The 12,396-nt window shown below is 38.0% G+C and overlaps 1 protein-coding gene across 2 annotated transcripts in view; it reads left to right on the top strand.

The window, feature by feature from the left end:
• Acyp2 (acylphosphatase 2) overlaps positions 1 to 10,163 on the top strand; it is a 179,247-nt gene extending 169,084 nt beyond the window's left edge. Inside the window, 1 exon segment of one of the 2 annotated variants that reach the window (NM_001169145.1) lies at positions 9,423 to 10,163. In NM_001169145.1, the coding sequence (NP_001162616.1) occupies positions 9,423 to 9,537 (115 nt within the window). In that variant the 3' untranslated portion in view covers positions 9,538 to 10,163. 2 annotated transcript variants of the gene reach the window in all.
• The last annotated feature ends 2,233 nt before the right edge of the window (positions 10,164 to 12,396 follow it).

Below are 12,396 nucleotides of genomic sequence, written 5' to 3'. Positions count from 1 at the left end.
GCCAAAGGTATTCTTTTTCCTCATTTAAAGAAGGAGTGAAGCATTCACATTTTGATCATCTGTCTTGAGTTTCGTTTGTTCTAGGGATCTAGGGTAATTCAAGCATTTGGGCTAAAAGCCACTTATCAATGAGTGCATACCATGTATGTCTTTCTGTGATTGGGTTAGCTCACTCAGGATGATATTTTCCAGTTCCAACCATTTGCCTACGAATTTCATAAACTCGTTGTTTTTGATAGCTGAGTAATATTCCATTGTGTAGATGTACCACATTTTCTGTATCCATTCCTCTGTTGAAGGGCATCTGGGTTCTTTCCAGTTTCTGGCTACTATAAATAAGGCTGCGATGAACATAGTGGAGCACGTGTCTCTTTTATATGTTGAGGCATCTTTTGGGTATATGCCCAAGAGAGGTATAGCTGGATCCTCAGGCAGTTCAATGTCCAATTTTCTGAGGAACCTCCAGACTGATTTCCAGAATGGTTGTACCAGTCTGCAATCCCACCAACAATGGAGGAGTGTTCCTCTTTCTCCACATCCTCGCCAGCATCTGCTGTCACCTGAGTTTTTGATCTTAGCCATTCTCACTGGTGTGAGGTGAAATCTCAGGGTTGTTTTGATTTGCATTTCCCTTATGACTAAAGATGTTGAACATTTCTTTAGGTGTTTCTCAGCCATTCGGCATTCCTCAGCTGTGAATTCTTTGTTTAGCTCTGAACCCCATTTTTTAATAGGGTTATTTGTTTCCCTGCGGTCTAACTTCTTGAGTTCTTTGTATATTTTGGATATAAGGCCTCTATCTGTTGTAGGATTGGTAAAGATCTTTTCCCAATCTGTTGGTTGCCGTTTTGTCCTAACCACCGTGTCCTTTGCCTTACAGAAGCTTTGCAGTTTTATGAGATCCCATTTGTCAATTCTTGATCTTAGAGCATAAGCCATTGGTGTTTTCTTCAGGAAATTTTTTCCAGTGCCCATGTGTTCCAGATGCTTCCCTAGTTTTTCTTCTATTAGTTTGAGTGTGTCTGGTTTGATGTGGAGGTCCTTGATCCACTTGGACTTAAGCTTTGTACAGGCTGATAAGCATGGATCAATCTGCATTCTTCTACATGTTGCCCTCCAGTTGAACCAGCACCATTTGCTGAAAATGCTATCTTTTTTCCATTGGATGGTTTTGGCTCCTATGTCAAAAATCAAGTGACCATAGGTGTGTGGGTTCATTTCTGGGTCTTCAATTCTATTCCATTGGTCTATCTGTCTGTCTCTGTACCAATACCATGCAGTTTTTATCACTATTGCTCTGTAATACTGCTTGAGTTCAGGGATAGTGATTCCCCCTGAGGTCCTTTTATTGTTGAGGATAGCTTTAGCTATCCTGGGTTTTTTGTTATTCCAGATGAATTTGCAAATTGTTCTGTCTAACTCTTTGAAGAATTGGATTGGTATTTTGATGGGGATTGCATTGAATCTGTAGATTGCTTTTGGTAAAATGGCCATTTTTACTAAATTAATCCTGCCAATCCATGAGCATGGGAGATCTTTCCATCTTCTGAGGTCTTCTTCAATTTCTTTCCTCAGTGTCTTGAAGTTCTTATTGTACAGATCTTTTACTTGCTTGGTTAAAGTCACACCGAGGTACTTTATATTATTTGGGTCTATTATGAAGGGTGTCGTTTCTCTAATTTCTTTCTCGGCTTGTTTCTCTTTTGTATAGAGGAAGGCAACTGATTTATTTGAGTTAATTTTATACCCAGCCACTTTGCTGAAGTTGTTTATCAGCTTTAGTAGTTCTCTGGTGGAACTTTTGGGATCACTTAAATATACTATCATGTCATCTGCAAATAGTGATATTTTGACCTCTTCTTTTCCGATCTGTATCCCTTAGATCTCCTTTTGTTGTCTGATTGCTCTGGCTAGAACTTCAAGAACTATATTGAATAAGTAGGGAGAGAGTGGGCAGCCTTGTCTAGTCCCTGATTTTAGTGGGATTGCTTCAAGTTTCTCTCCATTTAGTTTAATGTTAGCAACTGGTTTGCTGTATATGGCTTTTACTATGTTTAGGTATGGGCCTTGAATTCCTATTCTTTCCAGGACTTTTATCATGAAGGGGTGTTGAATTTTGTCTAATGCTTTCTCAGCATCTAGTGAAATGATCATGTGGTTTTGTTCTTTCAGTTTGTTTATATGATGGATCACGTTGATGGTTTTCCTTATATTAAACCATCCCTGCATGCCTGGGATGAAGCCTACTTGATCATGGTGGATGATTGTTTTGATGTGCTCTTGGATTCGGTTTGCCAGAATTTTATTGAGTATTTTTGCGTCGATATTCATAAGGGAAATTGGTCTGAAGTTCTCTTTCTTTGTTGTGTCTTTGTGTGGTTTAGGTATAAGAGTAATTGTGGCTTCGTAGAAGGAATTCGGTAGTGCTCCATCTATTTCAATTTTGTGGAATAGTTTGGATAATATTGGTATGAGGTCTTCTATGAAGGTTTGATAGAATTCTGCACTAAACCCGTCTGGACCTGGGCTCTTTTTGGTTGGGAGACCTTTAATGACTGCTTCTATTTCCTTAGGAGTTATGGGGTTGTTTAACTGGTTTATCTGTTCCTGATTTAACTTCGATACCTGGTATCTGTCTAGGAAATTGTCCATTTCCTGAAGATTTTCAAGTTTTGTTGAATATAGGTTTTTATAGTAAGATCTGATGATTTTTTGAATTTCCTCTGAATCTGTTGTTATGTCTCCCTTTTCATTTCTGATTTTGTTAATTTGGACGCACTCTCTGTGTCCTCTCGTTAGTCTGGCTAAGGGTTTATCTATCTTGTTGATTTTCTCAGAGAACCAACTTTTGGTTCTGTTGATTCTTTCTATGGTCCTTTTTGTTTCTACTTGGTTGATTTCAGCTCTGAGTTTGATTATTTCCTGCCTTCTACTCCTCCTGGGTGTATTTGCTTCTTTTTGTTCTAGAGCTTTTAGGTGTGCTGTCAAGCTGCTGACATATGCACTTTCCTGTTTCTTTCTGCAGGCACTCAGCGCTATGAGTTTTCCTCTTAGCACAGCTTTCATTGTGTCCCATAAGTTTGGGTATGTTGTATCTTCATTTTCATTAAATTCTAAAAAGTTTTTAATTTCTTTCTTTATTTCTTCCTTGACCAGGTTATCATTGAGTAGAGCATTGTTCAATTTCCACGTATGTGTGGGCATTCTTCCTTGATTGTTATTGAAGACCAGTTTTAGGCCGTGATGGTCCGATAGCACGCATGGGATTATTTCTATCTTTCTGTACCTGTTGAGGCCCGTTTTTTGACCAATTATATGGTCAATTTTGGAGAAAGTACCATGAGGAGCTGAGAAGAAGGTATATCCTTTTGCTTTAGGATAGAATGTTCTATAAATATCCGTTAAGTCCATTTGGCTCATGACTTCTCTTAGTCTGTCGACATCACTGTTTAATTTCTGTTTCCATGATCTGTTCATTGATGAGAGTGGGGTGTTGAAATCTCCCACTATTATTGTGTGAGGTGCAATGTGTGTTTTGAGCTTTAGTAAGGTTTCTTTTACATATGTAGGTGCCCTTGTATTTGGGGCATAGATATTTAGGATTGAGAGTTCATCTTGGTGGATTTTTCCTTTGATGAATATGAAGTGTCCTTCCTTATCTTTTTTGATGACTTTTAGTTGGAAATTGATTTTATTTGATATTAGAATGGCTACTCCAGCTTGCTTCTTCTGACCATTTGCTTGGAAAGTTGTTTTCCAGCCTTTCACTCTGAGGTAGTGTCTGTCTTTGTCTCTGAGGTGTGTTTCCTGTAGGCAGCAGAATGCAGGGTCCTCGTTGCGTATCCAGTTTGTTAATCTGTGTCTTTTTATTGGGGAGTTGAGGCCATTGATGTTGAGAGATATTAAGGAATAGTGATTATTGCTTCCTGTTATATTCATATTTGGATGTGAGGTTATGTTTGTGTGCTTTTCTTCTCCTTGTTTTGTTGCCAAGATGATTAGTTTCTTGCTTCTTCTAGGGTATAGCTTGCCTCCTTATGTTGGGCTTTACCATTTATTATCCTTTGTAGTGCTGGATTTGTAGAAAATATTGTGTAAATTTGGTTTTGTCATGGAATATCTTGGTTTCTCCATCTATGTTAATTGAGAGTTTTGCAGGATACAGTAGCCTGGGCTGGCACTTGTGTTCTCTTAGGGTCTGTATGACATCTGTCCAGGATCTTCTGGCCTTCATAGTTTCTGGCGAAAAGTCTGGTGTGATTCTATAGGTCTGCCTTTATATGTTACTTGACCTTTTTCCCTTACTGCTTTTAATATTCTTTCTTTATTTTGTGCGTTTGGTGTTTTGACTATTATGTGACGGGAGGTGTTTCTTTTCTGGTCCAATCTATTTGGAGTTCACAATTACTCTTATACCTAAACCACACAAAGACCCAACAAAAAAGAAAACTTCAGACCAATTTCCCTTATGAATATTGATGTAAAAATACTCAATAAAATTCTCACAAGCTGAATCCAAGAACTCATCAAAACAATCATCCACCATGATGAAGTAGGCTTCATGGCATGCAGGGATGGTTCAATATATGGAAATTCCATCAATGTATTCCACTATATAAACACACTCAACAACAACAACAACAATAACAAAAACACATGATCATTTCATTAGATGCTGAATCATTTGACAACATTCAGCACCCCTTCATGGTAAAAGTCCTGAAAAGATCAATAATTCAAGGCCCATACATAAATGTAGTAAAAGCAATATACAGCAAACCAGTAGCTAACATTAAGCTAAATGGAGAGAAACTTGAAGCACTCCTAGTAACATCAGGGACTAGACAACGCTGCCCACTCTTTCCCTACTTATTCAGTATAGTACTGGAAGTCCTAGCCAGAAAAATCAGACAACAAAAAGAGGTCAAAGGGATACAAATTGGAAAGGGGGAAGTCAAAATATCACTATTTGCAGATGATATGATAGTATACTTAAGTAACCCCAAGAGTTCCACCAGAGAACTTCTAAGCCTGATAACAACTTCAGCAAAGTGGCTAGGTATAACATTAACTCAAACAAATCAGTAGCCTTTCTCTACTCAAAGGATAAACAGAATCAGAAAGAAATTAGGGAAATGACACCCTTCACAATAGTCCCAAATAATATAAAATACTTTGCTGTGACTCTAACCAAGCAAGTCAAAGATCTGTATGACAAGAACTTCAAGTCTTTGAAGAAAGAAATTGAAGAAGATCTCAGAAAATGAAAAGACCTTCCATGCTTATGGATTCACAGGATTAATATAGTAAAACTGGCCATCTTGCCAAAAGAAATCTGCAGATTCAATGTAATCCACCTCAAAATTCCAACTCAATTCATCATTGAGTTAGAAAGAGAAATTTGCAAATTCATTCGGAAAACCAAAAAACCCCAGGATATTGAAAACTATATTCAACAATAAATGAACCTCAAGCTGCATTACAGAGCATTAGTGATAAAAACTGTATGGTATTGGTACAGAGACAGGCAGAGAGATCATTGGGATAGAATTTTAGACCTAGAAATGAACCCTCACATCTATGGTCACTTGATCTTTGACAAAGAAACTAAAACCATCCAATAGAAAAAAAGAGCATTTTCAACAAATGGTGCTGGTTCAACTGGAGGTCAGCATGTAGAAGAATGGAAATCGATCCATTCTTATGACCCTGTCCAAAGCTTAAGTCCAAGTAGATCAAGGGCCTCCACATCAAACCAGACACATGAAACTAATAGAAGAAAAATTGGGGAAGAGTCTCAATCACATGGGCACTGGGGAAATTTTCCTGAACAAAACACCAATGGCTTCTGCTCTAATATAAAGAATTGAGACATGGGACCTCATAAAATTGCAAAGCTTCTATAAGGCAAAGGATACTGTCATTAGGACAAATGGCAACCAACATATTGGGAAAAAGTCTTTACCAGTCCTACATCTAATAGAGGGCTAATATCTAATATATACAAAGAACTCAAGAAGTTAGACTTTTGAGCCAAATAACCCTATTAGAAATGGGATAGAGAGCTAAACAAAGAATTCTCAGCCGAGGAATACCGAATGGCTGAGAAACACCTAAAGAAGTGCTCAACATCCTTCACATCAGTCAGAATTGCTAAAATAAAAAACTCAGGCAACAGCAGATGCTGGTGAAGATGTGGAGAAAGAGGAACACTCCTCCATTGTTGGTAGGATTGCAAACTGGTACAACCACTGCAGAAATCAGTCTGGCAGTTCCTCAGAAAATGGACATTGTACTATCTGAGGACCCAGCTATTCTCTCCTCAGCATATACCCAAAAGATGTTCCACCATACAACAAAGACACATGCTCCATTATGTTCATAGCAGCCTTATTTATAACATCCAGAAGTTGGAAAGAACCCAGATGCCCTGCAACAAAGGAATGGATACAGAAAATGTGGTACATCTACACAATCTACTCAGATGTCAAAAACAATGACTTCATGAAATTCCTACACAAATGTATTGAGCTGGAAAATATCATTTTGAGTGAGGTAACACAATCACAGAAAAACACACAAGGTATGCACTCACTGATAAGTGGATATTAGCCCAAAAGCTCAAATTACCCAAGGTACAATCCACAGACCACATGAAGCTCAAGAAGAATGATGACCAAACTGTGGATACTTCCACTCCTTCTTAAAAGGGGGGGGGACAAACATATCCATAGGGGTGCATATGGAGGCAAAGTTTGGAGCAGAGATTGAAGGAACAGTCATTCATATCCTGTCCCACATGTGGCCCATATATATATATATATATATATATATATATATATATATATATATATATATACAGCCAAGAAAATTAGGTAAGATTGATGAAGCTAAGAAATGCATAGCTGGCTATAGTTGTGTCCTGAGAGACACAGCCAGATCATGTCAAATACAGAGGCAAATGCCAACGGCAAATCACTGAACTGAGAACGGGACCCCCGTTGGAGGAATTAGAGAAAGGATTGAAAGAGCTGAAAAGGCTTTCAACCCCATAAGAACAATAATGCCAACCAACCAGAGCTTCCAGGGACTAAACTACTACCCAAAGACTTTACATGGACTGACCCATGACTCCAGCTGCATATGTAGCAGAGGATGGCCTTGTTGGGCACTAATGGAAGGAGAATCCATTAGTCCTGCCAAGAATAACAAACTACAAACAGGTTGGACTTTTTGACAGAAACCCAGCCCAAAACTCAAGTGGAAACAAGAGAAATTGGAGTGGGCTGTGATCCTCTACCCAGCCCAATAGGCAGGACTTGTGAATTCCTGATGCCTTCCAGGAGTTACACCCAGTACATGACAGTCCTGGAGTTGCCTTAAAGAAAACGCTGACTTAGGCCCTCAAGAAACATACGCCTCTTGCAGATGCCAAAAGGCCCTTAAAGCCTGTGGCTTGATAATCTAGAGGGTAGTGATTGCTTCCGCGAAGACATGGTGTAGCCAGAATGGGAATTTCAGGCAAGCAGAGACAGCAAGTACAAGCAAGGGCTGGTACATGAGGTTGTATTTCAGACACCAAACTGACCCTGCTACTCACAGCCATTGTTTGTTTTCTATGGATGCTCAAGTCCAGCTTTCACTCTATTTTCTGTTTTACTCAATTTTTGTTTGGAGGGAAAGGGGCATTAGTTAAAAATGTCATTTTTGTTACAGCATAAAGGTTTTGTTTACCCATAAAGTATTAGCAGCAGTATTTCTCCCACATGGAGAAGCCTGTGTACAAGAAGCATGGGCACCTGGAAACACTTGAACCTGGAGGGAAAGATTCCCAGCATGCAGGCCTCTCTCCTCCAGGGAGAAGAATGTGTGTTGGACTGTCGGAGCTGCCGTGTTCAGAGATTTGTGTGTGTGCCAGAGTAGCTGCTTTCTGATTCACTAATCCCTCATTTTAATGTGTGCCTTATGCCTTGATTGGACCAGCTGAGAACACTGTGTTTATTCAAGCTGTGATTCTTTTCTTTCTCACTTAAAAAGTTTGTATGTTGTGGGATTTAATCATTTCATGTTTATCAACAATTGATATTTTTGTTAAATGTGTGAGAAGTCCATTCACACACATTCTACTTTGATATTAAAACCCACATAACATATAATTTAAAAAAAATACATCTCAGTGGAAGAAGATATATGACTATCAAGTAACATCATTCTGTGAATAGTTTTCAAACTTACATTCTTTTTTTCACTTTTATTACTTGGCTCTTGGACTTTCTAAAGAGCCTATCAAAGGATAATGTTCCCTTCTCTCTCTTTTTTTGTTAATTTTCTTTTCTGCTTCAACATTCGCCCCAGCCCCTTTGTGTCCAGTTACCCAGAAAGACCAAGACTAGGCACTTAAACAAGAGACCTCAAAAAGCCAAGGCAAGTCAACCCAAGATTAGCAGGCTTCCTCCAACATCCCCTAGAGTCTGGATGCTAATGTCTCCACTCAGAGCCTTGTAGTAAAAGCTGGTGCAGAATAAGATAGTTACAGAAGCTGCCCTCGGGAACCTAACCCCAGATGATGTACATCTGCCATCTGCTATGCAATCTGTACACCTAAGGTCCAGGAGCATCTCAGAAAACAGAATGGAAAGGCTCTAAGGCCAGAGGACCAGGATACATGTCCACAGTACTCAAATGCACAAATTAAACCATAGGTATTGCTAATAAGTTAGGAATTAACAACTTCTATGAGTAAGCAGAAAGATGTTTTCAAAACAATTAGATTAGTTCATGCAATTCAATAAATTTGCTAATGTATATAGTAAGAACAGTATTTGTTAGAAAAGACAGATCATCTCATTTTATTTGATATTTTACAGAAATTGTCTTTTTCATGTTTTCTATATATATAGCATGTGTATATATACACATACATACATACATACGCACACACTCATACACACACATGAGTCTACCATATATTTGACAATGAAAAGAATGATGAATTTCTTTTACTACTGACCACTTGATAAAATATTTTGAAAATTAAGAGCTAGGTAATAATGATCTTGACGAGTTTGTTGTTGTTTTGGTTAGTTGGTTGATTGAGTTTTTTGTTGTTGTTATTGGGGGTCATGGAAATAACCCTAATATGAACTAAGTTGCTTAAATTATTTCCTTTCTTTTTCCATGTGTAGCTATGTACTACACTATATAGTATTCTTAGAACAGCATATACAATGTAAGCAAATTTATTTGTTTAATTAAGATTGGTATATTGAGTAATGTATTTCACTGTGACATTTTCATTAGCATGTAAGCTAATTTATAAAACATATTTTATGCAATGTGAACTTCCTTTTGGCATGTTTTAGTAACTGTGTGTTTTATTTGATGTACTATATACACTCATTTCTATTTGTTTCTGTTTATAGGAAGTCCTGGCTGAGCAAGGTTGGGAGTCCTAGTTCTCGCATCGACCGGGCCGACTTTTCTAACGAAAAAACAATCTCTAAACTGGAATACTCTAATTTTAGTATTCGATATTAATAAAAGAAAGAGATCAATTGCAATGCTTATATTATAGAAGATAAAACATATTCTTAGGTTTATAATAGTAGGCGAGTAGGATTAAAAATGGAAAGTTTTTGTTCTGGAATTATACATTACTGAAATTTCTGAAACTGAAAAACTTTACTCACCTATGTTTTAGCAAGCAGAAACTAAATATTATAAAATAAAATGTCATTATAAATTATCTAGTATGAACATTCAAGTTAAATATTGTCTTATGGAGTCATTCATTTCAGAAAATATTACAGTATTTGTTACTTTATATTACATTATATATGTTATTTGGCTAGACATAAAATAAAATTAACTATGTAAAATTACCTATGGATCCTGTTGCCTAATTGACTTTTAAAGTCCTCTGAATAATAACTTACTATTAAGGTTGAGCGATTAGCCTTAAAAATTGTTAAAATAAATTCGTGTGATGATCACCATAACCAGAAAGTACTAGCAATAGACAGTTAGTGTGTAAACTTCTCCTTAAACTCAAGCCTGGTTCAGTACAAAGTTGGACTTACTTACTATCCTTGACTTAATTGTTCTGTAGTTTGAAGAGTGTTGTTGTAAAAATATAAAAAATAAAAGAGTATTGGTGTCTTTTACCTGCTAGGTCTCCACCACGGTGTCCCAAGATATCTGCTAGATATCTTGGCGGAAACACATCCCAGCCGCACTTTCCTACACTCAAACCCTCACATAAAAGAGGACACAACACAATAATCTTTGACCCAATTGGTAAGATATAATTGCCCACTTAAACATACAAAGCCCAGTACCATCCACCCCTTAGGAACATTGATAACAACCTGTAAATACACAGAGCAGAATCTTTTTTTTTTAATCTTTATTAACTTGAGTATTTCTTATTTACATTTCGATTGTTATTCCCCTTCCCAGTTTCTGGGCCAACATCCCCCTAACCCCTACCCTTCCCCTTCTATGTGGGCTTCCCCTCCCCATCCTCCCCCCATTACCACCCTCCCCCCAACAATCACGTTCACTAGGTGTTCAGTCTTGGCAGGACCCCTTCCATTGGTGCTCTTACTAGGATAGTCATTGCTACCTATGCAGTTGGAGTCCAGGGTCAGTCCACGTATAGTCTTTGGGTAGTGGCTTAGTCCCTGGAAGCTCTGGTTGCTTGGCATTGTTGTTCATATGACATGTAAAAAAAAAAGATTCTGACAAAAAAAAAAAAAGATTCTGCTCTGTGTATTTACAGGTTGTTATCAATGTTCCTAAGAGGTGGATGGTACCGGGCTTTGTATGTTTAAGTGGCTCGAGACCCCTTTCAAGCTCTTCCAGTCCTTTACCTGATTCCTTCAACGGGGGTCCCGTTCTCAGTTCAGTGGTTTGCTGCTGGCATTGGCCTATGTATTTGCTGTATTCTGGCTGTGCCCACAGAGCAGAATCTTAATGTCACCTGCCATGGCTTCTCACCCACTCCTCTTCCTGTCTCTCCATTTTCCTCTAGTCTCTTCCTCTTCCTTCAAACTTCTCTCCCGCCCATCCTTCCTTCTCCTCCAATGATAGGCCTCCTTCTATTCTGTACCTGCCCGTCACCTGTATTCAATGGGGAGGTGGTTCTGGTGAAGTCACCTGAGTTCTGAGTATGTGACTAGGCAGCTGTCCTTGGAGCAGTGGAAGTAGCATCAAAATACAGATAACTTCAGGGCAATCTACAACATTTCCCCCTTTTTGTCCAGTTAAGAAGCCTTTTCACTTATATATAAATTGAGTACAATTATTACCATTCTACAATTTATAAAGCATATGATATTCTTAGCACCCAGTCCATCACTATATCAGTTAAACAGAACATTTAGTTATCCATTCCAGCTTAAGAAAGGCTTACAATCTGTATTATATCTTGGCTAGCTTGTATACTATCTGATAACTATCCAATAAAATATGTATATTTAGAGTTAAACAGCCTGATAGGCTATGAGACTATAATGTATTCAACCTCGTCAGAAATCTGGGAATGACCAAATATCTATATACATAGGAAGACTAACTTCCTTTTCAGAACTGAGAGGCTTTCAGAACTGAGAGGTTATAGAGACAAAACTCCACTAGCACAATCCCCTGTTAGCAACATGTGAGCACAAGTCTTCAGCCTTCTGGCCCAAGACCAACTGACAGACTCTTGAAATTCAGATTTTGAAGGGCTGATCACCCAGTCTTGGCAGGGTTTAATCAGTCAACTATTCTGCATAATTTGTCCTTTTCTGGACAGTATTAGTCTGCAGATGAAACAGGCAGTTCTGCCCAGTGGCTGCCTAGCCACAAAGTGTTGCCTCACCTGGAGGTAGAGATGTTCAAATTCTTCGTTAAATCCTCCAAAGGGGAACTGTAGGGGCAGATATGTCTCAACAAAAGCTAAATAACTTTAAATCTCAAATTTTGTGGATTTCTGACATTTTTGAAAACCATCTATCTATATAAGATAATCTGGACCATTGTCTTTATATCTTAATAATATCTTGAAAGTTCTCTCACAAAGTCAGTAATATGTTTGCTATTTGGCCCTTAACTCACATGTGTAATCAACTCAGAAGTTTGTAATGACATCAATAGAAGGACTGGATCTAAATCTTGTACTTTTAAACTTTTAACAAATTCTATATCAAAGCAAAAATATGATTTTAGCTTAGTTAACAAATGAGATTACGACTGTATAACTCAATCTACCTAATTCTTCCCTGTTAAATTGCAACCATTTCTAAATTCCTCACAAAAACAACTTTAGAATAACTACTTTCAGCCCCCCAAAGTCCAGGGAATTGGGGCGACGACTCCTCCATAACTTCTTCAAGCTGTACATGGACATTGAGA

Source organism: Rattus norvegicus, chromosome 14 (genome assembly GCF_021556685.1).
Source record: "Rattus norvegicus strain SHRSP/BbbUtx chromosome 14, alternate assembly SHRSP_T2T, whole genome shotgun sequence".
NCBI lineage: Eukaryota > Metazoa > Chordata > Mammalia > Rodentia > Muridae > Rattus > Rattus norvegicus.
The sequence above is the reverse complement of the archived record's forward strand: the minus strand, read 5'-3'. Positions and strand labels throughout refer to the sequence as shown.